General features: G+C 32.0%; 1 protein-coding gene across 1 annotated transcript in view; it reads left to right on the top strand.

Moving 5' to 3' along the window:
- Nucleotides 1-1,059: 1,059 nt before the first annotated feature.
- Nucleotides 1,060-27,550, top strand: part of LOC124096884 (leucine-rich repeat and IQ domain-containing protein 3-like) — a 96,658-nt gene continuing 70,167 nt past the window's right edge. Inside the window, exon 1 of the mRNA XM_046450917.2 lies at nt 1,060-1,660. Within this exon, the coding sequence (XP_046306873.2) occupies nt 1,439-1,660 (222 nt within the window). The 5' untranslated portion in view covers nt 1,060-1,438. The remainder of the gene's footprint in view (nt 1,661-27,550) is intronic.

Below are 27,550 nucleotides of genomic sequence, written 5' to 3'. Positions count from 1 at the left end.
ATTATCTTAAAAGTTTCTCTAGTGTTACATGTGTTTATCTGATTACATTTTTGTTACTTTTGCAAGTGAGCAGGGGTAAAGAGTACAATTTCTGCTTTACTTGCTTAAATGGTTATTATGTTTCACTTGTTTTTATGTGTTCCCTTTGTATTGAGCTGGAATACCAATGACAGTGTCCTTGAATGAGTTTATGAGATTGAATGAGTTCATGAGACCGGGCTACCCCATAAACCTATACAGTTCATGAGAGAAGTAAACTTCTGTTTTCTTTAAATCATTAAAAATTTTACTCTCTTAATACATCTTACCCTATTTTCTGGGTCACCAATGAAAGTAGTTTGAATTAAGAAATGGTGCCCACTTAAGACATATGAGAAGTAGGACTTGCTTCTCTTAGATAATTTTTGTTGTACTTCTGCTATTAAGGAATAATGGTAAATTAATTTTAAAAAGGAATAATGGTAACAATAAATTTACCTGGTTCATCATTTGAATTTACATAACTTTGCTGTTTTGTCACATTGAGTGGATGTTATTGATATTTGGTAAGCTGTTTCTATGGTATGGGTGTGGTTTAAGTTGATCCTTTCTTACAAAGACTGTTAAATAAAGATTCCTGAAAAAAATTTTGTCTAATGCTTTTTCTGCATCTATTTATATAACCTTACATTTTTTTCTCCATCAATTTGTTGATACAATGAGTTATGAAACGCACGAGCACAGTGTTCTTATACTTTGCTTACTTTCATGGATTCTTTTTTCTAATATTCAAAAATTTTGCACCTGTATTCAAAGATGAGTCATTCTGTGTGTTTCTTTCTGTTGCCTTACTTGACTAGGCACTAGTTCTAGTGAAATATTCATTGTGATGAGAGGGAATATCCCTCCTTTGTTTTTGATCTTAGAGGGTAAAACATTCAGTTTTTACCATTAAGTATGGTTTTAGTTTGTAAATTTTATTCATTGGGTAATATTTTGGACACATTGTGGTAAAGTATAGTATCAAAATTAACCTCACTTATTTATTTTTATTGTTTTTTAGGCTGTACAACAGTAAATTTAGAATTACATTGTGGTGGCTAGTACTGATCAAGAGTACTAGTATGTATAATGTAGTACAAATATAATTTTTGTGATGTAGTAAGTACTTACAGCACTTCTTTACTGGAGAAGAAAAATCCAACTTCACACTTAGTGTCTTATATTCCTATTGATAGTTTAGTTGTGTTCTTCCTGCCATTATATTTTAAAAATCATAGACTTATATAAGTACAAAATCATTTGTACATTCATAGTAGCAGAAATTTCTCATACACATTCATCCCTTGATGAATATTGACAAACACATCCTCAGTCCCTACATAGAATGATATAGTATTAAGGAAAAACAAATATTTCATTGAATTTATCAGCATACTATCTAAGATGTAGTAAATTTATGAGTAATTTTTACCTTTTTTCTGGCAAAAACCTAATGGATTTTTTTCCTTCCTTTATAATAAGTCCTTTCTTCTTGTGTAAAAGACACAGGGAAAAAATTTTTAGAGACTATGAGGCAAAATGGGTTTACATAACCAAAGGATCTGAGGACGGGTTTCCAAAGGATATCATTTTCAAGGATGAAACTAATATAAAAGAAGAATTTACCCATTGGAAACATGTAAGTATAGTTAGTTTATTATTTTGAGATATTTTTCCTTATGATAGTAGAGTCCTAAATTATGAAGCATTAGTAAAAATTTCTTGAATCTTAAATATCTTCCATTATATTGTTAATATTATTATTTATACTATGAGAAAATTCATATAATTAATTACTACATTATAATATACTACATTAATAACATCATCATTATTTAATAATATGTGCTTTAATATATTAATCTATTTAATTATTGAAATAATAATAGTGACATAAAACTCAGATGAAAGCAAAAAAGAAATGTTTAGGTTATTAAAGTATAGTATATTCATTTAATGTTTTATAATAAATCACAACTTGCTTTGAGGTTAAATGGAAATAGTTAGAAATTTACTTACACTAGTTGAATGCCTACTATGTACAAGGAACTGTGCTAAAAGGTCTTGTGCATGTGGTGTGCAGTTTATTATCCACAACAATGTGATATATTCTTATCTAATCTTATGAATAAAGAAACTAAAGCTCAGCAATGTCAATTGACTTTTAAAAAGTCACAGTTAAGTGATATAGCTTGCTTTTGACTACAAGTCTTTGACACCAAAGTTTGTGCTTGTCTCTCTTTAGGACTTCGTTTTGATTTGGACTTTAGGTAATGGTAGAAATGAAGACTCAACATTATAGAGGAATTAACTAGAGTAAATTTTTTTTATACTTTCCTTTTTTTTTTTTTGGTACCGGGGATTGAACCCAGGGTACTTAACCAATGAGCCATATTAACAACCCTTTTTATTTTTTATTTTGAGACAGGATCTTGATAAGTTGCTTAGGCCTCGCTAAATTGCTGAGGCTGGCTTAGAACTTGTGATCCTCCTGCGTCAGCCTCCTGAACCATGGGTATTATAGGCATGGGCCACCACACCCAGCTAATTTTTAAATTTCTAGTGTGTTTGTGATAAAGTCCTTCATACATGGACTTATTCCTGAGTAGAGGGAGATTACAAATATTTCCATTACATTACCATCATAAAAAGTGACTGCAAAATGTCCAGAATACCAATACTTTAATTTCAAATAAATAAGAACTTGTATTTTAGATGTATAGCACAGGAATGTTCATAAATCCTTAAATCTCTTAAAAGTTATCCTTTCATTAATAACACAAGTTCAAAAGGCAAATATATTTCACTAAAACCCTTTTTCACATTGGTACTCAGTGGCAATGGTATTACTTTACTCCAGTTGATAGTATACTCTGTGAAATTGTAAAGTTCATATTAAGTTTCTTATGCCCCTCCCTGTAAAATAGAAGCTCATTATTTCAGAGCATGCTACTTGATTTTTTTGCATGCTTTATACACAGGAGTGTTCTCTCCTTGAAAATATTATTGATATTTCATAACTGATTTTGAGCTATGTTTCACACAGAACACTTACATATCTGCATTCCTTGGTCTTCTGGAACGTGTTAGGAAACACTGGCAGAGTAGTCCTAGACCTTTGATAAGCATACAACTTGAAAGTAATCATTTGTTCTGTGTGTAAAGGCACTGTGTCCATGAACTGTAACAATATTCTTGCCTGAATTCAGCATGGAGAGGGTAGAAACCTACCTGATCCTCTTTAACTTAGTTCCCGTCAGTACTCAGTGTTTTTCTCTTTTTTGGTGCAACTAACTGGAAGGGGATGGCTAATTTTATATCAAGTAAACAAATGGCTCACATAAATACGTTTTTATTCTCATTTACCTCATTTTCCAGACTTCATACCCTAACCTCACTCTTTCTTATTTAAAGACAGATTTTCTGGCATTCTGATGGTCTTCATTCTATACTTCTGAAACCATACACTTATTACATATTTCCAGATATTTCTCATTTTTATTCCCCTTATCCATCAATAGAAATGAACTAAATTTGTTATAGGCTCTTTTTCTAATAAACCCTTTCCTATTACTATATTGTTTACTTCCACTATTACCCAACAATTAATTGTCCATTTAAAATCTCAGGGGTCATTTTCTTTTCCCTCTTTTTTCACAGTTCAATTTTTAAATAGTTCTAAGATTTAAATAAGTATTTCTAAAACTTAAATATATTTGATTATATACTTCCTTTGGAAATGACTAAACTAACAAACCAAATGATTTTTACCAGGAGCATGAAGATTAAACTCATAGCATACTTAACACTAGTGAAGGTATTTTTTTTGTATTGCTCATTTTTATTTCTTCCTTTGTGATTAGTCTTTGTCTGTTTCTTCATTCATTTATAAACTTTTTTTCATTGGTCTATTAATGTGGAGTTGCTATGTAGGGTTTTATTCCACTTAATTTGGAAAGGATAATTTCAGCTAAATTTGTCTTCATCGTAGGTGTCTTTTGCTATTCAGAAAATTTTAATTTTATTTTAATAAGATCAAGTCACTGAGTATGTTGGTTTCTTTATTTTACATAATGATTTTAAAAGTCCTTCCCAACCTTAGGATTAGTAAAAGATGAAGTCTTTTATTCTAACACTTTTCTGTTTTTATTTTTAATTTTAAATCCTTATTCTATTTGAAAGTTATTTTAATTTTGGATTGTGCTAAAGATAAAACTGTATATTTTTGTATACAGTAATTACATTATGCCAACATCACTTGTTCTTCCATGTATTTTAAATAATACCTTTATCACTTAAGATATTCTTATATTTAGTTGAAAACAGCATCATTTTAATATTCTAGTTTTATGATGTTAATTTTTGATAAGGCTAGTCACTTCATTATTATTGGCTACTCTTGTACTCTATACCTTCAAATAAAATTTAAATTCAATTAGTATAATAAATATTTGAATTTTAGTGGCATTATGTTTAAAAACTTCATGTAATAATAATGACAAATTGGATCATCTAAATAAGAATAACGATATATATGTACTTCCATTCACTGATTTATTCTTTGGATTTCACTATGATGTCTAGTATGATTGACATAGTGTCTGTATATATAGTATTACTACAAATGATTTTGATCTTTGTTGAGAATTTAAAATATTTTGAATTAAAATTTCAGGCTAGTTTTTTAATGAAAAAGTATATCAGCTTTTCTAATTGGTAACCTATGAATAAAATTATTTTCAGTTGATTCTGCTCTATTTTCAAAGTATGCATTAGAAAGTGAATATTTTTCTCTTCCTTTTCCAAAATCATACTTTCTTTTTAAAAAAGTTGGTTCTTTTTAGAGGTACATGACAGTAGAGTATATTTTGACATATTTTACATACATGGAATATAACTTACACTAATTAGGATCCCATTCTGGTGGTTGTACATGATGTGAAGTTTCACTGCTTGTGTATCCATACAGAAACAAAGGAAAATTAAGTCTGATTCATTCTACTGTCTTTCCTATTCCCATCCTACCTTCCTTGTCTTCATTCCCCTTTGTCTAATACAATAAACTTCTATTCTTCCCTCCCCCACACTTATTATATGTTAGCATCCATGTATCACGGAGAACATGTGGCCTTGGGTTTTTTGAAATGGGCTCATTTCACTTAGCATTTTGGTACTGAAAATCTCCGGTACCATCCGTTTACAAATAAATGTCATAGTTTTATTCTTTATGGCTAAGTAATATTTCATTGTGTGTATGTACCACATTTTCTTTATCCATTCATCTGTTGAAGGGAACTTAGGCTGGTTCCTTAGCTATTGTGAATGGAGCTACTATAAATATTGATGTGGCTGAGGCACTGTAGTATGCTGATTTTAAGTCCTTTGGGTGGAGTGGGATAACTGGCCAAGGAGTGGGATAACTGGCTCAAATGGTGGTTTCATTCCAAGTTCTCTAAGTAATATCCATACTGCTTTCCAGAGTGGTTGCAACAATTGGTAGTCCCATCAGCAATGTATGAGTGAATCTTTTCCCCTACATACTCACTAACATTTATTATTACTTGTATTCTTGATAATTGCCATTCTCATTTTCTCATGAGCATATCATGAAGTTTTTCTAGAGACTACATGATATGTGATATAAGAGATTGAGCACATATACAGATATGAAAATATCTGTCATTTATTAAGCTAGACACTAAATAGATTCTGAAAAATGTAGAATAATCCCACCACTCTTCTCATTGTTTTTGAAATGTTGTTATTTTATAAAGATGCAATTTATGTGAATATCGAATGCATTTATTATTGTTATTTAAAATAAATTAATAAATATTTAAAACATTTTATATTTTAAATTTCCAATATGATTCATATTGAAATAATAAAACACACAATGTTTTGTAGCCTTTCAACTTTTGAGAAAATAGAGGAGTCTGGTGACCAAAAAATTTGAGAACTTCTACTAAACCTCTACTCCACTAGCTACTATCTTTTTAAATGTAACTCATAACTCTATAATGATAAAGCAACAATTAAATTAGGTATAGTTTGTACAAATATATCAGTTAAAGATAATGACCTAAATGTACTTGTATATTTTTTATTTGCTGTGCCTCCTGTAACTCTGGTGTATTTATACATGGCTACATTTTACTGTACAAAAATATTCAATGTTGAATATGCTGTCTACACAAAGAAGAGTCCTTTTTCATTGGCTAGGAGACCTGTGTTTGGTGTCAGTTGCTCATGAAATGCATATGGCCATCATGCATTTAACAAGTATCTTCTATTTCTCTTAGTTAAAATACTTCACAACACATACATCTTTAAATAATTGCACCAATGTTATATTTTAAAGACAGAACTCTGTTATACATGTCATGGATATGTATCTAAAAATAACTGAAAATAAAAATGAATAGTTCTGTTAGAAATACAAAAGAAATGGGAGTGCATTGATTAGGACTGGGAATTATTACCCTGATTGGTATTGATTTACACAAAACAGATTGTTTTTCTCTCTTTTATAAAAGGAGATAAATAATGCTTACCAGTATAGCAACTATTCATCATAATGTTGTCAGAGTTCTTCACTCTTTCTGCTATTGAATCAAGATGTTGAGAAGGCTGTCCTTCCAGAGGCTCCAGGAGAGAACTCTGTTTTCTTGCCTATTTAGCTTCTGGAAGTTGCCTGCCTTCTGTGTCTTATGATCCCTACTTCATATCACTCTACTTTTCATTTCTATTATCCCATTTTCTACTTCTTTTTAAATGACCTCTTTCCCTTTTATAAGGACTTCTGTTATTAGATTTGACCCATCCCAATAATTAACCCATCTCAAGGACCACAGGTGTTTTAGGGAGAGATTTTAATTTATATTTCATATATTTCATTTAAAAACTTCATAGGTCATTAATCACACTCTCAAAGTTCTTTGTGCCATACAAGGTGCTAGGGCTTGAATATTTGTATTCCCATGCATTTCATATATTAAGCCCCAACTTCCAGTGTAGATATATTTGGAGATCAGTTATCTAAAGAAGTAATTAAGATACAGTTTAATAATTTTATGTCATCTGATCTTGCAAAATCCTTTTACTAGTATGACCTCTGTGTCTAATAGAGAAACCTTTAATTCTGTTACTTAGGGCTGCATAATCATACTAGCAAACACCAAGCCTACCTGTGTAGGTTAGGAATATCTGTAGGCCTTAAACTAAAATTACCCTGGCAGTTCCTCTTGATAGTTTCTTTTGATATTTATCAGGCATTCCTTCCTAAGAATCTCTTTTATAGCCTCCAGTCTTACTTATTCTTGTGGGCTAACACAAGGTGTATACCTTAAGTCACATTTAACTATTATTATTATTTAAAATGCCCAGAAATAACTGTGTTTTGGTTTTAACTGTCTTTGCTAAGATGAAGCAGTCAAACTGACTTTCATTTCTATCTATTGTTAATAGTTAGCTGAGTTTCCATGGGAATCCTGGGGGAACTTTGAAGAAGCTTCTCAGTTCGGCTAGTGCCATTTGCGCTAGGATGGGTCCAGGTCTTGCTTGACCGTGTGGCTTCCCTTGGAAGCATCAGGGATGTCTCCCTTCTCCGATGACCCTCCTCTTCATAGCAAATGCACTGATTGGCTTTCTGTTCTCCAATGGTCTCATTAATCTCCCTGATGGGGAGGTTATGTGGCCCAGAGTTGCAAAGCTCTTTAGAGAAGTCCCCTGTTTCCTGGATTCAGACTGACTTAGAGGGCAAGAGCCAAATATTGGTTTTCTTGGTCCTTTTAATTTAACTTTAATTTTAATTCTTAATCTTAAACATCCAGCAAATAAATTTCAACAGCCTTATATTAAGAGTACTGGGCTTTAATGTCTATCTCTCTATCCTGTAGTTGATAACTCATTATCCTAAATTAACCCAGGTTGTGTATTCTTAAAGCAGTACTTCTGCAAAACATTAACAGACAATCTTTAGACCATTTATAAGAAAACTACAAAATAAAATTAATAAGAGTAAAAACATATTTAGTTCGTGTAATAGCTACCTTGAACTTTGGCAGAGTTATACATTATATCCCCTGTTTGAGATCCTAGTAATCTTGACAAAAACCAACTTTTGGACACAAATGTATCCTATGGGAAAGGACATCTGTAACACTAAAAGTTAAATGTTATGTTTACAGTCCTGATAACTGGGGATGTTAAATCCTGGTGAGGAAACGTTTATTATACAGTGACATGTTCCAGCTGCTGCAACATTTATTTAGTACTCATGGTTTTTGTTTCTCTCATAGAAGCACTCATCCCCAGATGACTTTACAACCTGTTCCTCCCCAACCAGACTTCAAACTGAACTGACTTCTAAAAGGGAACTCATGTCCGCCAAGTCATCCTTGACGTCATCCCCTATGTTGTCCTTGTCGAGCCCCCTCACATTCAATGCCCCCTCTCAGCTCTGAAGCAGCCAGAATGAGCCATCGCTCCTTCTCCTTACAGCAATAAGGAGTTCCTAAAATTAGAGGAGGAATGAAGCCAGAAATAGATAGACAGTGTAGTAGGTAAATCAAGTCAGGTTGGATCTTGGAGGCCAATTTTGAGTGAATCTGGGAAGTTGAAGACTGTCCCCTAAGGGTTACTGTTTACTCTACCAGGATGTAGAGCCCAAATAGACCCCCAGCTGAGGGAACCATGATTGGTTCCCAAGTTTTCAGACAAAGGGGGGAATGAGAAACCAGTCTCTACCTCAGAGCAAAGCCTCTTCAAGGAAGGGGGCATGACCCTTGTCCTTGGAAAGACACACAGAGCACTCCTAGGCACATACCCACCCTGCTTAGTTGTTTATCTACAAATAATAGGAGAGGAGAAATCTTCGGCGCTAAGCATCCCTGACTCAGTCAGGGTAGGTGGGGACCCATAGCAACCACCTAGCAACCACCAATCAGCATGAGATAGGGAAAATACCTTGGATGCTAGATCACCCTCCCAGTAGTTCATGGTGGTTGACAACATGTTGGGAAACCATGTAGTTCAGCACATACTCCCCTTGTGGCTTAAACCAATCTGTTCAAAAGAATCCCCCTCTTGTACTAGCCAATCACACTTACCCAACTTGTTCCTGCCAGTGCATTTGCTAATCATGTTTTAGAGTTGTTTTATTATTTTCGCGTGGTGTGTGATGATTTGCTAAGAGATGCTATGATGTATGTGAAGTCCCTGCCTTCCCCAAAGAGTATATAAAATTGCTGCAAACCCTGGGCTTGGGGCCTCTCAGCGTCACCAGTTGCTGTGTGCACGAGGACTGAGCTAGCTTGCAATAATCACCTCTTTGCTGCTTAAAAAAAAAAAAGGAGTAATAAAGATTAAATTAGGTCATAAGAATGGGGTTCTGATCTGATGACATTAGCATTCTTACAAAAACTGACAATAGGGAATCCCCACTATCCTGCTCTATGTGTACACAATAATAAGGTTGCCATCTACAAGCCAGTAACAACCTTCACCAAAGTTCTATTAGCCAGAATTTTAATGTTAAACCTAACTTCCATATATGTAAGAAAATATGTTTGTGTTTCAGTCACTAATTAATGGTACCTTCTGAAACCACCCTGCCCCCCCAAAAAAAAAACTTAACATAAAATGTGACATTTCACAAGTTTCTAGATTTTATGATATAGACATCACAGCAGCCTTTATTATTGCATACCATATCATGTCATCAATGAACGTATTGTTTTGCAGACTTGGGGAAGTTTTCCTAAAAGACAATTGGTAAAGCCTTTTCTCTCTTCTTTTGCCTTCCTCCATCCTGTTGCTGGCATGCCATGGCCAGAACTTTTAGACTATAATAGAATGAAAGCCACACTTAGGGTGGTGAACAGCTGGAAATACCCTGATTAAAGATGATTGTGAGATTGTCCTACTAGTCCTAGACTTCTTACAATTGGATGTTCATGTGAAATAGAAATGGACTTCCATCTTGGTGTTTTACTCAGTTGGTTATTTTTTTATTTTTTTACTTTTTGTGTGTGTGTGTGTGTGTGACCAAGAGACTTGACAATAACAATATAGAAGGGGAAAAGTTTATTTAAGTCTCATGGTTTCAGAGGTCTCATTTCACATATGGCCAATTCCCTTCTCTAGGCCAGAGGTGAGGCAGAACATCAGGGTGTGTTAGAGGAAAGCAGCTTAAACATGATAAAAATGAAGCAGAAGGAGAGCTCTGTTCATCAGCAACAAAATATAAACCTCAAAGGCATATTTCCAGTGCCCTACTTCCTTCAGCCATAACCTACCTGCCTAATTACACTCCAAGTTAATCCATATCAGTGGATTAATCCACTGATTAGGTTAAAGTTCTCATGAAGTAATCATTTTACCTCTAAACCTTCTTTCATTATCATACACATGAACTTTTGGGGGATACCTCCTGTCTAAACCATAACACTTGAATATGTCACTACATGTAGCCAAAATTAAATTTGAATTGGTATACTAATAGATTATCCAGTCTTACTCACTAAAGTGAGATGTAATACCTTATGGTCTAGCAATCTACAAGTTAAAGTGTAAAGTGTCCACCTTCTATATACCCAGCATATAAGATGACATAGAAACTGGATAACCACAATAAAAACTCCCCTTTGAAAAGGAAGATAGTGGGAATAACTACCACTCTTCCATAATAATTACCAAATCTATCTGATAGGAATGATGAACACTTCTTTCTTTTAAAATAGAATCATTGTAACATTTGGACCATCTCCTACATGTTCCATTTGAAACATTTTACCTATTATTATTTATCTCCACATTAGAATTAGACATTAGCAAATTTGTTCTTGGGTGTTGCACAGTTTCATAGCCTTAAGAGATTTTGGGACTTCTGGATTGCTTTAGAAAAATATAGGAAACACCTAATGGCTTGGGAGTCTGAGGCACAAGGACAGTGAATTTGAAGCCAGTCTCAGCAACTTAGAGAGGTGCTAAGCAACTTAGGGAGACCCTGTCTCAAAATAAAATATAAAAAGGACTGGGGATGTGGCTCAGTGGTTAAGCACCCCTGGGTTCAATCCTTGGTACCAAAACAACAACAACAACAACAAACAAACAAAACAAACCAGGAAACACAGCTATTTTTGGAATGGACTTTATTTGGTAATACATTTTCTTAAAAAACCTGGTAGTCTCCAAATTTATTTGATCTACCTGGGTTCTATGATTAAATAACTATAAAGATCTTGTCTAGGCATAGTTTATAATCTTGAAAACCTTGATCTTTTACTTCCTGGCTTTTGTTCTCTACCAAAATTCCTATATTTCAATTTAATAGTAGCTCCAAAAGTAAATTCTCTAAATCAATGAACCATAGAGGGAAGGCAAAATTCTTATGTCTATTAATTTCACTAGTTTGGTTCTTGTGTACTCGTCCCTATATTTTAAATATGTGTGGAAATCCTGGACTCTAAAATGAAGATACTTTCCTCCAAATAATATTTTAATTTCCTACTGCTAGGAATTAGGGATCACCCACCAATATTGAACCACAAAAAATTTTCAAAGCTTGAAGTTTATTATAGACTTTTCATTTTACACTTGATGTTATGGTTGTTTTTACTCTGTGTTACATGTATTGTTTCACTCTTGGAATTTCCAGTTGAATGAGTGAAGGGTGCTCTCTGGGTGATTGTGGGCTTTGATTTTTGACTCCTGAGATTTTGAGTCACCAGTGCTATAGTCCAGTTTTTAAAATGTTTCTTTCTGATCTGCAAATTTTTTTAGAACAAAAGCATCTGATTACTTACTTCTCTGGGACTTTGCCTTCTAATAAATTTTAACCTGAAAAATCCTGCCTTGATATTGTTCCCTGATTTTCAACAGATTTTAAAAACATGTTTTACACAGCATTTTATGAGATTTTAGTGCACAATTGCATTTTACCAATCCTAGATGTGGATTCCTCTACTGTCCAAATTTTATTTCTCTTATTCAATGATTTTCTTTCTGTTACAAAATATAAAAAGGGCTGAGAATGTGGCTCAGTGGTTAATATTACAAATTTTTTACCTTATAGATTTTCTCTTCTTTTAAGAGTGTATTGGAGACTAAAATTTGATTTATTTTGTGTTGATAATAAGGTCAAATGTTAATATTACTTCACAATTGTCTCTTATTCTTACTACTACCATTGTGTATATATTTTACATTATTTCTTGAGATCTGAAGAAGTAACTAAACTGATTTTTGAAAAAACATGATCCTACTAATTGTATTCTTCTCTTCCAGATAAACCATAAAAGAATTTTAACTTAGTTTTATTTTTTAATGAGTTTGTAGATACTTACTTATATGTAATCTAGCTTGAAACCTGATTTATTATGACTCCATAGATGTCACAAAAATTATATTTGTATTCAAAAAGAGAGATGGAACTTACAAAAATACTATTAATAAGTTCAAATGAAAGTTATGGGAGTACTATAATTAATACTGATGTGTTGTTTTCTTTATTTTAGATAATTTCAGTTTTATCAAATGGTAAAATAATAGAAAAATGAATATCTACTTTTCATTAATTGTTGAATTTTCATGAGAAACACTAAAGAATGTTGTAGTTTTAATTACTTGAATTCTGGATTACATAAAAATTTTAATTATTTTTCTCTAATCTCAATTATGTTAAGAATTTTTGATATCTTGTTTTTGACATTCCATTATAATTCTAACTTACTGAGACAATGTTGTCAACTTCACGTTTTTAAAAAAATATCTACAATGAGATACAACATATAGAAATAGACACTAAGTTTACATACTGTCTTAGAAGAAAACTGGACCTAAAAGACTGGATGGATTGATGGCAAGTTGGGAAATGTCAAAGCACAAGAGAACAGGAAATATTGCAAAGGCAGAAAAATATGAGACTCAAATTACGTCAGAAATCTAAATATCAGCATGATTATTTAGGTTATGAGCAAAGGGAAATTAATAGGGAATTCTAAGTATTTGGAAATTTAGTTGTCTCTTGTGGCAGGTTCTATAATTAGAAGAGAATGGGCTTTGCTATGTTGAAGATTTAATAACTCCAAAGGAATAAAAGGATAAAACAGAAAAAGAACATATTTATTTCAGAAGCTTTTCCCTCAAAAGAGATCCATACCTTCATATCATGAGAGATTCCAGTATAAGAATTTAAATTTATTAGAATCAACCATAATTGACCTTAACTCCTGTGAATCAGATGGCCATTTATTGAGAGCAAGTTTCTTCATCGTCATATGGCCTAATGTAGAAAAGCATCATTTTGTGTTCTCTTCTACTTCACCTCCATTCTGCCACATTGCCTTTATTCTACAGTTATGATTATGAATAAGTTGTCATCTCACAGTTGGCACTAACCTGCCTTCACTTGTTTTGGCTCCAAGGTCTGGCACCTATTCTTCCTTCCATTTATTTAGGAATCTGAATATTTCTAGAATGCATCCCTTTGTCTGTTTTCCTTTTAGTTTAGCTCACAAAATTATATAAAAGGATGCATTTCCTGATGTAAACTGGAACAAAGGTTTGATTTTTTTTTAATAAAGTTCTCTTTTACTACTAGGGGAAATTAGTTTCTCTGACTTACCTATGATATTGCGATTCATATCTATCTTTGCATGTGACTTTTAAAGTTCATTTATACCCTACTTTCTTCAAAGATGACTATTTTATGTCAATATCTTTAAGAATACAAAGCACTTTATAGCAGATTGTATTTTATTTGTTTTTAATTACCCTTTACCTACCACAGTGATAGGCACATAGGAGGCAATCAAGAAATATTTATTTGAAATACTCTCTTTTTATTTAAAAGAAGCATAATCCAAATTCTATGTAAATTATTTTGGGTTATAACTTATAACTCAGAGTTTTATGAGAATATTAATTTGCTGTGCTATGATGGAAATAGTATTTAACAGCAACTCATCACTGATGTCTTTATGTCAGTAGGAAGAATAAAGGCCATCATTGAAAGAAGATAGTTTAAAATAAGATGAAAGTCAAAACAATGATATAAAGTTATAAATTATGGAAACAAAACCGATTTTCTTGCTGATTCTGTTATACTAGAACTTAGATACCCTTCAAAGACAAAAATGATAAAGCATTTATTGCATTCTGGAGTCTTTACAGTAAAGGTTATCATTCTAGAAATTCTATAGCCTGATGATATTAACAGACTGAAATTAAATGGTATAGTTAAATTAATGAGTAGTAGTAGATCCTTAAAGATTACTAGAGAAAACAAAAATGTTTTGGTGGATAATCTTAACTCATCATATCATGTTTCTTTTACTAGTAGAGATAAGAAACTTGGGATTGGAGCAATCGATCTGAATCAGCATTCTGTCATTTTCCTACAATATTTAGGATTCTGGTATATTCTTGAAAATACTGATTAATTTATATATATAATCAGTAGACTATGCAAGATCCACACCTTTAGTTGCATAGTCATCTTGTGGGAAATAAGTATTTATTTTCAACTACTAAATATTTACAGGAAATATATACATTTATTTCACATGAAAAATCTTAAGGGACAATAGAGATAGAATGATGTAAAAACATGCTTTCCTTTTGACCTTTAGCTTTTGATCTCATTGAAATGTTAAATTTCAATTTTAGATATTTTGCTATCATTTAGAGAGCCATAATATTTTGAATTAATGAATACCTAAAAACAAAGCTTGAGCTCACTGTCCTAAGACAAAGTGTAATGTTTGTGAACTGTTGTTAACTAATGGTTCACCTGAAGAGTTAAACATTTTTTTCTATCTTTAAACTTTATTACTGTATTTTTCTTCAGGATAAAACAAAATTATGGGTCAATTTTCACTGAAGTGGGCTGGATGTGTGTATTCACCTTTCATCAATGTCAAAAGGAATTGTGCACATCATTGCCTGGACAACAGGATGAAAATCTGTCTCTGACTCAATACTAGGGATATCAGCAGTACACATAAGATAAGTGTAAAATTGAAAAGAGAAATACACATAGTTATACATCCATTTCAGCATATTTTAAGAAACTAAAACTTAACATACAGATGTTCATGAAATCATTTTCTTCCTCAAACACCTGATCACAATTTTTAAATTGAATGAAATATATGATCATACAAATATTGTGTTGCAATGACTGCTAATGCACAACTTTTAAGCTGTCCATCGTATTCTAATAAACAAGATTACAAAATCAATAAAAGAGCCATTCTTTACCATTTACTTAGAATTGATCTTGATTTATTCAAACTAAACTTTTTTACTATTTCACCGTATTTCAATTTTGAACTATGCTTTGAATAGGATTATTCCTGTTTCATGATAACTCTATACATCAACATCACTAAATTTTCATAAAAGGGGCTGGGATTGTGGCTCAACGGTAGAGAACTCTCTTAGCACATGCAAGGCCCTTCATTCCATCCTCGGTACCACATAAAAATAAATAAATAAAATAAAGGTATTGTGTCCAACTACAACTAAAAAATAAATATTTTTAAAAATTCATAAAATATACTCAGCCAGCATGATTTAGGAAGAAAATATTAACTATTAAATCACATTGATGCTTCTATGTATTTAAAGTAATTTGCAAAATATTCCATCTAAACCAGGGGTTTTGATGACAATATTCACCTAGAAAGCCTGTAGAGACTCATAGTAAACAGTTGGGATTCCTTTATATTTAAATATTGATTAATAAAATATACATGATTCTGATAATCAATATTTCAATAGTTTATGAAACCCTAAGTAGACCTTCTTTGTGTCTTTGCAAATTTTTTCAATTACAGCTTGGTTTTAATAATTAATTTTATTTTATAGTGGTATATAAAAATATAAAAATTGCACATGTTGTTGGGAAACATATGATGCTTCAGTACATATATACACTGGGTAATGTTTAAAACATATTAATTATTCCTGTCTTCTCAAACAATTTATCATGCCTTTATAGTGAAAAGTTCTTGTTCTGATCTAACTATAACTTAGGACCCATTTATCAATCTTTCCCCTATCCTTTGACCTGCCCCATTGTCCCTGCTCTTTGGTAATCCCCATTTTACTCTTAACTTCTGAGACGAACTATTTTAGATTCAACATCTGAGTGAGATCATACAGTATTTGTCTTTCTCTTATTTCATTTAACATAATGATCTCTACTTTCCACTAATGTTATAAAAAATGGATGAATAATATTAATGGCTGAATAGTATTTCATTCTTTATATATACCAGTTTTCTTTATCCATTTATCATTTGATGGACACTTATACTGGTTCTATATCTTGGGAATTGTGAATAGTACTGCAATGAATGTATGTAGATATCTCTGACACATGGACATCATTTCCAGTGAATATGTACCCAAGAGTCTGATTGCTGCCTCATATGGTAGTTCTAATTTTAATTTTTGAGAAATCTCCATACAGTTTTTCATGATAGCTATACTCATTTATACTTTTACCAGTGGGGTGGGAAGCTTTCCTTTTCTTTATATCCCCACCAGCACTTGTTATCTTTAGTCTTTTTGAAAATAACTTATTTTACTGGGGTGAGGTGATATCTCATTGTGGTTTTGATTTGCATTTACTTGGTGATTAGTGATGCTCAGCATTCTTTCATATACCGGTGCCCATTTATTTGTTGTCTTTTGAGAACTATTCACTCAGGTTTATTACCCATTTTAAAAACAGATTCTTTTTTTTATTTATTCTAATTTGTTGTATATGACAACAGAATGCAATTCAATTCATATTACACACATAGAGGACAATTTTTCATGTCTCTGGTTGTATACAAAGTAGAGTCACACCATTTGTGTTTTCATACATGTACCCAGGATAGTGATATCTGTCTCATTCCACCATCTTTCCTATGCCTGAACCCCCTCCCTTCCTTTTCCTCCCCTTTGCCCTATCTAAAGTTCTTCTATTCCTCACATGTTCCCCCCACCCCACCCCCATACTCATTATGGATCAGCATGCTTATATCAGAGAAAACATTCAGCTTTTTTTTTTTTGAGGATTGGCTAACTTCACTTAGCATTATATTCTCCAGCTCCATCCATTTACCTGCAAAAGCCTGATTTTATTCTCTTTTAATGCTGAGTAATATTCTGTTTCGTATATATCCCACATTTTCTTTATCCATTCATCTACTGAAGGGCATCTAGGTTGGTTCCACAATTTAGCTTTGTGAATTGTGCTGCTATAAACATTGATGTGGTTGTTGATTTGATTGTATATCGTCTTCTGAGAAGTGTCTGTTCAGTTCTTTGGCCCATTTATTGATTGGGTTATTTGTTTTTTGGTGTTAAGGTTTTTGAGTTCTTTATATATCCTAGAGATTAGTGCTCTATCTGATGTGTGTGTGGTAAAAATTTGCTCCCATTCTGTAGGGTCTCTATTCACTTCAATGATTGTTTCATTTGCTGCGAAGAAGCTTTTTAGTTTGAATCCATCCCATTTAATGATTCTTTATTTTAATTCTAGTGCTATAGGAGTCTTATTAAGGAAGTCAGGGCCTAATCCAATGTGATGAATATTTGGGCCTACTTTTTGTTCTAGTAGGAGCAGGGTCTTTAGTGTAATTTCTAGGTCCTTGATCCACTTTGAGTTGAGTTTTATGCATGATGAGAGATATAGGCTTAATTTCATTTTGTTGTGTATGGATTTCCAGTTTTCACAGCACCATTTGTTGAAGAGGCTATCTTTTCTCCAATGTATGTTTTTGGCGCCCTTGTCTAATATGAGATAACTGTATTTGTGTGAGTTTTTCTCTGTGTCCTCTATTCTATACCATTGGTTTACAAGTGTATTTTGGTGCCAATTCCATGCCATTTTTGTTACTATTGCAATCGTAATACATTTTCTGAGAAGTGTCAGAAGCAAGGTAGTATATAGTTTAATGTCTGGTATAGTGATGCCATGTGCTTCACTCTTCTTGCTAAGGATTGCTTTAGTTATTCTGGATCTCTTATTTTTTTCAGATGAATTTCATGACTGCTTTTTCTATTTCTATGAGGAATGTCATTGGAAGTTTGATTGGAATTGTATTAATTCTGTATAGTGATTTTGGTAGTATGATCATTTTGACAATATTAATTCTGCCTATCCAAGAACAAGGGAGAACTTTCCATTTTCCAAGGTCTTCTCTAATTTCTTTCTTTAGCATTCTGTAGTTTTCATTGTAGAGGTCTTTTACCTCTTTCATTATATTGATTCCCAAGTGTTTTGTTTATTTATTTTTTCTGGGGATATTGTAAATGGGGTAGTTTTCCTCGTTTCTCTTTCAGAGAATTTGTTACTGATATACAGAAATGCTTCTGATTTATGGGTGTTGATTTTATATCCTGCTATTTTGCTTGCTTTGGATAATATGGATATTTTAACTGTATTGATTCTTACAATGCGTGAACATGAGGTAGCTTTCTTTCATTCTCCTTAATTAATAAATATTTTATAATTTTCATTAGAATAAGCTTTAAATTTCTCAGGTAAATTTATTCTTAGGCATTTTATTTGTTTTTGTTGTTATTCTAAATTGTTTCTATCTAACTTCAGAGAATTTGATATTGGCCTATAACAGTGCTACTGATTTGGGGATGTTTATTTTGTAATCTGCAAATTTATTTAGTAATTCTAATAGTTTATTTGTTGTAGTCTTTATCAACTTATTAGATGAGGTTTTATACAAACAGTGACAGCTTAAACCATTTTTTTCCAATTTAGATACATTTTATTTCTGTTTTCTGCTTGATTGCCTGATTGCCCTGGTTAGAACTTTCAGCCCTATGTTGAAGGGTTGAAAGTTGGCCTCCTTGACTTGTTCTAGATCTTAGAAATCTTTCAGCTTTTGCCCATTTTATATAATTTTAGCCATTGGCTTTTTATGAATAGCTTTACAATGTTGAGATACAATCCTTCTATACCACTTTGCTCAGCATTTTTATAAAGGATGAATGTTGAATTTTATCAAATGCCCTTTCTGCATCTATTGAGATGATTATATGATATGTGTCTGCCCTGTAGATATAGTAAATCTTGTTAATTGATTTGTATATTTTGAACCATCCTTGCATTCTTCAGATGAATTTCACATGATCAAGGTATATGATCTTTCTGATATGCTGTTGGATTTTGCTTGCTCCTGGTTTTTGAGGAATTTTGCAGGTACATCAAAATGGCTTATAATTCTCTATTTTGGATTATATCCTTATTAGGGTAATTATTTGGAAAAATTCCTTCCTATTCTCCTTTTTGGAATGTCCTAAGGAGACATGATATTAGTTCTTTAACTGTTCCATAGAGTTCTCCAGTACATTCATCTGGTCCTGTTCTTTTCTTTGATTGGGATACTTTCTACTATTGATTGAATCCACTAAGTGTTATTGATTGGTTTATTCAGCTTTTCTATTTATTCATAGTTTAGTCTTGGCTATTAGTATGTGTCTAGAAATTTGTGAAATTCTTCTAGGTTATCCAATCTGTTGGCATGTATTTGTTCATAAAAACCTCTAATGATTTTATTTCTGTTGTGTCATTTGTAATGTCTTCATTTTTATCTCTGATTTTATATAAGACTTCTAGAAGTTTTTTGTTTTTTTTTTTTTTTTAATTTGTTTAGGTAAAAGTTTTTCTCTTTTGCTTAGATTTTCAAAGAACCAGCACTGTTTCATGGATATTTTGCATTGCTTTTTAGAGGTGATGAAGGCAACTCCTTCTCTCCTGATTACTTTGTTATGTCTTTTCTTTTTGTTATACTAAAAGCAGGCACCAGGATCTCTCACCTGATATCCAAACCTCTTGTGAAAGTAGTTTGGTATTGAAGATGGTTGCTAGAGGATATTACTCAGCTGACATTTAATTCTGCTACCGACTATAGTTTTGAGTCATTTTATCCAGTTACAGGGATATTGGACTGCATGTAACTTACTTACATATTGGCATTTGCTGAAATATTTCTTATGTGAATTGCGTGCCTGAGGCTGTTAAAGAAATTGTGGTGAATAAACTATTATATTGGACAGATTGAGATTTGCACAGAAACTTGCAAATGTATATCTGGGGTCACTGAACACTTTACTGAGCCTCAGGGATTTAACACACACACACACACACACACATACACAAATACACACACATTTGTGTGTCTCTGTTTCACATTTTTATGTAATCTACCTTTAGATCAAAAGAGTTCCTGCAGTTCCTGGGATATATGTGATATTTAGTGGGAAGAATCATAATTACACTACATTTGAAGCAATCTTTTTAAAATAGTCTTTTTAGGCCTTAATATTGTAATAAAAGCAATGTGAAGAAGCATTTACATATATTTCAAACTTTCAAAATGAGTATATTATTCCAAGTTGCAGGATTATGAAACCTCAATTTTAGAAAATATGAGTCAATTTGGTAGTTTATCAATAATGCAGTTCTAAAGCATATTCAAGGATCTTGTACCATGCTTTACTTTGGAAACATAATTATGTATATGGATACCATGTTAATTCATTGAGATGTTTTCCTTATGGATAATATAAACCCCTCCTGAGATTCAAACTCCAGTTTAAAGCCTATAAGCTCTAAAGTACTAGATTTGCTTTAAGTGTTTGGGTTAAAGAAAAACAACCTAAACATCATCAAAATGTTGGCAGCCCCAAACTACTGTTCTTTTCTTCTGTTTTCATAAATAAAAATATTTTTCAAATATACCTTAAGATATAGTCTCTCAAGCTACATAGTTTGTTTTTAAGGAAACATTTTTTTTTTCTTCAACTGAAAATTCTGTTTTATTGTTTATCATTAAATTTTACATCACCCTATGAACTGGTCTTATTTGAAGATTCCTTAGCAGTATTAACATATTTTTTCATTTCACTTCAAAATTATTAGACTTACCAATTGAAAAGTATTATTCTAACCAAGTGTGCTAAGATATCAGGTTAATAAAATGCCTGCTTTTATCAGGAGTTTTGTTACTATTTAGTCCACTTTCTACTGTTTTTCTCAACTTCAATACTCTTTTCCTTTCATGCTTTTAACATCTATATTAAGAGAAGAATTGAATTTAAATCTTCCAACTAGCTTCATACCTAGGCCTTAGCATTGTGCCATGTAGATAGTTGGCACTTGATACACCTTTTGTAAATAAATAATCAGATTTTTCATTCTTTTGTTATTTTTGAGTTTATAGTACGACAGAAGTTAAAGAATCCAATCAAACTGTTAAAGGGATATTGAGATAATTAAGTCACAGACTCAGTCCTCAAAAAAAAAAAAAAAACTCTCCTGTAGGTGAAAAATATACATGATTGACATAAGGCTGGATGCAATAAATACTTTGAAAGATGCAATAAATACTCTGCAGTAAGTATTTTGAATAAGTCTCAGTTATTTCAGAGGTTTGAGTATCCTTGATCTGAAATACAATTCCAAAATATACCAAAGTTCAAAACTTTTTGAGCATCTGAATGATGCCACAAGTATAATTTCACTCTTGATCTCTTGTGATGAATTATAGTCAAAATTCAATTGCATTAAAATATTGTATAAAATTAACTTTAGGGTATGTATATGAGGTATTATGAAAAATAAATAAGTTTTGTGTTCAGACTTATTCAATAAGATAGCTTTTTACATTTACACAAATATTCCAAAATGTGTAACACTTCTAGTCCCAGACATTTCAGACAAGGTTGCATCCTGTACAAAGAATATAGGCTATTAGACAATGTGATGAATGTATCAGAAAAAAGTAAGGTAGGATTGTAAATGGAATTGCATTCCATATAGATAAATATAATCCAATGCCTTTCTGGAGAGATTTTCCAAAAAAAAAAATTGAGTTTTCAATAAAACTCTAACACTCTGAAATTTCCTCGTATCTTTTTTTTTAACTTATTCTATGTGATACCAATTATTTTACATTCACAAACTAGCATTAATTATTCTGAACTTGAAATTATATTCTAAAATCTCATGGAAATATTAGTGCCTTTTACTGGGTTCTACATCTGCTACCACTAAGTATGTACCATAGAAAAGAGTGGCTACAGTGATGTACATATTGGTATTTCTAATATTGGTAATGCTGGACCTTAGATTTTTTGAACTGAGGAGGCACAAGCTTTCTTATTCTTTTTTCCTCCATGTGTTATTAAACTGGACATTTACGGAAAACATATTTGGGAAACCTCATTTCTCTTGATTACTTTTTGTATAGAAATAAACTGTCACATTTCTCTTTATATCTAGGTCTTCCTTTGTGAAGTCTCTTCCTCATACATTGAGAGTGTTATAATTTCTAGTCTACTTTGTTAACATAAATTAAGTTTAGGGTCACATGCAAGGTAGTAAAAATTTTTCAAGTCAGTTAAACCTTCCAAATTACTTAAAGAGTAATATCTTCAAAAGTAATTATTCTCATAAAACATTATTTTTAAACCATGTCCCTTTCTTTATGTTTTTTTTTTCCTGTTAAACAGCATTGACTCTTGAAAGTAGGATCCAAATGCCACCCTACAAATTAACCACTTGGAGGAAAATTCTATCTTCTTTTCATAAGTTTATTACTTACTATACATCAGCCTCCTTTATATTGAAAGCTTTGCTTTCCAATTTCATTAGAGACTGATGCCAAACAGTAGAGCTAAAAATTCCACTGAGACAAATAAAACAAACAGTTGAATTTGTGTTTTACTCCCAGGGTTATCCCTTTGAGTATTATCTGGAAAACCTAAGATCTGGATTAGCACTTAAAAAAAAAGGATGTATTGTCTGAAAATAGGAAAGAGAAATTAAAAAAAAAAAGCAGGAGATAGGATACCCAATGACTGTGAGTTACTGTGGTTTTTTTTTTTTTAGCTTATTTTTTAATGGTTTACTTTGTATTTGTTATTTTTAGATATACATGATAGTAGAGTGTATTTTGACATTTTATATATACATGGAATATAACTTATTCTAATTAGGAAAGACAGTTGAATTGCACATAACTTTCCTATGTTCACATATGAGTGTATCACCAGTGAAACTCCACATCATGTACAACCAAAAGAATGGGATCCTAATTAGAATTACTGTGATTCTAAAGAGGTTTCTGAGATGATCTCTGAAATACAGCCTATTTGTAATGAGAAATGTATAATGTTTGTTTAGGCATAGAATAGTATAGATAGTACAGGAATAGTATAACAGTGGTTCTTTGTTAAACTGCTTTGATCAAAAAGTGAAAGCATTGTGATTTGTGTAACATACAATGAAATAAAAAACTACAATGTTAGTGAATACTAATGTTAGGGTCATTTCATACAATAGATTTCTCATTAGGATAAGTTGGTAAACAAAGCATGAAGAGTTGAAATATACCTTGAGTTTGGGAGATAGAAGAGTTCAGTATAAAATAATACTCTTGGTCTAGAAAGAAGATAGAGGGAATTATTACCACTGTCATCCACTCTCAGATTTTAAATAATAAATCATCATCTTTCTTAGGGGAAAAATATCTAGTACAAGCATCCATTGGATTTTTTTTTTTTAACAACTGGGTACATACGTAGTTTGTCAGTTAATGGGACATCATTAATCCTCAGTTAATCTATTCCAATTTTCAGCAACGTCTTAAATTTTTTTCTTATTACAATTGGATGAGATATATTAATATATGCATGTCTCTCCCACTTCCAAACCTTTTATAGATGATTTTTTTTTCTTAGCTTCTCCACTCTAAACCATGAAAGAGCTCTTCAATACTATTTTGGTTCTTTGGCTTATTATGATATAGAATCAACAGAATGGGTAGAGATATGTGTCTGAAAAAGATAAAATTATTCCTACCAGATGCTTATGTTTATGCTTTTGTGTGCGTGTGACAAATTCAGGAATTGGTAAAGTAGAAGAGATCCTAGAAAATTCTGGCAAGTCTAAGTTGATGTACATGATAAAGAGCTTAGGAGAAAAATGTGAGAGTTGTGAAGAATTGCTAAGTGAAAAGCTTTGGAGTAAATGTAAGGTGTGAAATAATTCAGAAATAAAAGAATGCTGAAAGTGTCATAGGGATAAAGTCATATAAAAATAAAAGCTATAAATTTATTTTAAAATTATTTATGGTTATTGGTTTTTCTCCAAAACATGGAGGTCCATTTCATATCATATTGAAATAAAGTTCCTAAACTTTCACTTTTCTTGTATATATTTCTCTTTGGCACTGTTCATTCAGAATTTGACAAATAATTTTATTTTTTTAATTTAATTGATTTTGTTTTTTAATACACAACAGCAAATTGAATTACAATTCTTATTACACATATAGAGCACAATTTTTCATATCTTTGTATATAAAGTATGTTCATGCCAATTCATGTCTTTATACATGTACTTTGGGGTTCTTTTTGCATTACAATTTTTATTACACATATATACCACAATTTTTCATATCTCTGTATATAAAGTAGGTTAACACCCAATTCATGTCTTCATACATGTACTTTGGATAATGAGGTTCATCACATTTCACCGCCCTTGCTAATCCCCTGCCCCCTCCCTTTCCTTTCCACCCTTCTTCCCTATCTAGAATTCATCTATTTGATGAATGCCATAGACCATTTTCAGTAATGAGTAAACAGTACATCCTTGTGAACTAGATTCTAGGCGGGGAAATGTAACCCAAGCAAACAAGCAAATAAAATTGTGATAAATCTTATAATCAAAACAAACAGGGTGCTGGGCACGGTGGCACATGCCTGCAATCCCAACAGCTCAGGAGTCTGAAACAAGAGGATGGCGAGTTCAAAGCTAGCCTCAGCAAAAAGTGAGGCACTAAAAAACTCAGTGAGACCCTGTCTCCAAATAAAATTAAAAAAAAAGGACTGGTGATGTGGCTCAGTGGTCTAGTGCCCCTGAGTTCAACCCTTGATACCCTCCCCTGCAAAAAAATAATATAAAGAAAAAAAACAAGTAGAGGAGGGAGATTATTTTTCACGAGGTTGTTATAGGATTTTCTGAGGAGATAATATTTTAAGTTCAGACCAGAAGAGTAGGAGCTAATCATGTGAAGTATGGGAAGGAGAGTGTTCCAGGCAGGGGGAAGAGTTTGCATAAAGACTAGAGGCAGGCAATAGCTTCTTTTAAAAAAAAATTATTATTAGTTGTTCAAAACATTACATAGTTCTTAACATATCATATTTCATACATTTGATTCAAGTGGGTATGAACTCCCATTTTTACCCCGTATACAGATTGCAGAATCACATCGGTTACACATCCACTTTTTTACATAGTCTCATACTTGTTATACAAAATTACATATCATGGGAAGTGAGGGGAAAGGAAAAAAAAACAAGGGGGAGAAATGAATTACAGTAGATGGGGTAGAGAGAGAAGAGGGGAGGGGAGGGGAGGGGGGATAGTAGAGGATAGGATAGGCAGCAGAACACAGCAATAGCTTCTTTTGTTTGAGATTCCTTCAGGAGACTGAATGAAGTCTAGAGTGACAGAAGTATAATGAACTAAGTCAAGAGTAGCATGAGATAAATGAGCTAGCTATATAGTCAGAGGCCTCATTTTACTGAGATTTTGTACCTCATAGTAAAGACTTAGCATTCTTAAATCACATTTAAAGTCAAAAAGAAATATAATCAGTTTTACAACTTGAACCATGTAAATGTATCTTGTATATACTAAAAGAAGATATTTGTGATTGACCTTGACTGGGAAGAGATAATTATAACTTTAAAGAAATAACAGTAGAAATGCAAAAAGTTGAACAGATTTGAGACCTATTTTGGATGTTGAATTTGCCAAGAATGCTCATGACTTACATATACAGTTTCATAAAAGGGTTACAGAACAAAGTTCTTCTGATTTGAACAGGAGAATGGTATTTTCCAAGAAGAGGAAGATGTACGTCATAAGAAAGTGGAGCCCAAATCTCTGTTACGTTTTCTCTGCTTAAACGTGACTTATACACTGCTTAATTTCACAGTAATTTAGTGGGTAAACTTCTATCTTTTCATGTTCCTGGTTTTCTATAACTTTTAAACATGTTTCTCTGTCCTGACACAATATACCAACTATTGTTCTGATCAGAAGTGATAGGATAAGAGTGCCATTTTTTCCCTTTCTAAAGTAAATATAAGTTAGGGTCAAATTGTACAAAGGGGTTCTAATTAGTTTACTCTTAAATATCTTGGGTCTCTTATCATTCATCCTTTAAATCATATGATGTATTCAAGTAATTAAGTATTTTTGCCCAAATGTAATATCTCTTCCTATTTAACTTCATCTATTTAATTTGACCCACTGCTCCAGTCTGTGGATATGCCATGTTTTAGACTGCTGTCTGGTGTTCAAAGATTTTGTTCTTTTACCATTTTCTCTGAAAATGTGATAAACATTTCTTTTATATTTTGAGTCAAATCATACATACACATATTGATCAAGATATGATTGAGAACAGATCTGTTTATAATGAAATTATAGATGTTCTTTCAGAGTGGTATCATTTTATTAATTCTCACTTTTTTCCATGTGATCACTCAAGTGCTTTACCTAATCATATTGTTATTTTATAAGTAAAGAAAGATATATCAAATATACTACTGACTTTAGGTTTACCATACACAAATATTTGAACTGAATTACCTTGAGCCTGTTAAAAATTAAATTATATCTAATGCAATTAATTTGTTGTCAACTTATAATGTCAAAAGTTATCAAATATTCTTAAAATAGTTTCTAAAATTATTGAATACCAGTGTGAGGATTAGAGTGCTACAGAGAATAGAATATGCTTTTGCTATTGAAAACAAAATGTTTAGTAGATCATTCTTAGTCTTCTGATAACTTTTCCTTCTCCATGCTCTCATAGATCAATCATTAAATGGTCACATTGTTTCTTTTTCTTTTTGAAATATATAGAACAGAAAAGTACATTTTCATTATGTTGGTAGCTTGTGTGAGCTTTAATTTAGAGACTTTAGCTTATAGAAATAGGTTTGTTTAGAGATCTAGACTGATTATCTTACGACAGATTTATTCCACTCTAAAGTATGAAATCTTGGTAATAAATTTTTCTTTTCTAAAAGTAAACAAGGAAAACTATTTTAAATTATGACAAACAATGACGTTTGGATACATGATAAAAGATAAATGGGGGAAACTAAAGAAATGATATTTTGAAAAGAAATTTGCTAGCTACTTATTTAATTTCTAGCCTTTTAAATTTCATGATTCTATAAATTAACTATGATAGAGATAATGCATCTCAGATTTGATGTAGTGTTTTTTTCTTTATCATTCTGAGGCAACATAAAGGAATAAATACTTGTGAAAACCGAATTGTTGAGAACATGCATTATTTTCTTATGGGTAGGATAAAAATGTGGCATCTAAAAGACTATTTCTATGATTCAAATGGAGTTTGAAGTGATTCTTTCACATGTGATGAATTGTATTGTCAGCAAGAAAAGATAGGGAAGT

This window comes from Marmota monax, unplaced genomic scaffold (genome assembly GCF_021218885.2).
Source record: "Marmota monax isolate L192 unplaced genomic scaffold, Marmota_monax_Labrador192_F-V1.1 WCK01_AAM20220418_F8-fsc00023, whole genome shotgun sequence".
Lineage (NCBI taxonomy): Eukaryota > Metazoa > Chordata > Mammalia > Rodentia > Sciuridae > Marmota > Marmota monax.
This window is presented reverse-complemented; position numbering and strand designations above follow the sequence as displayed.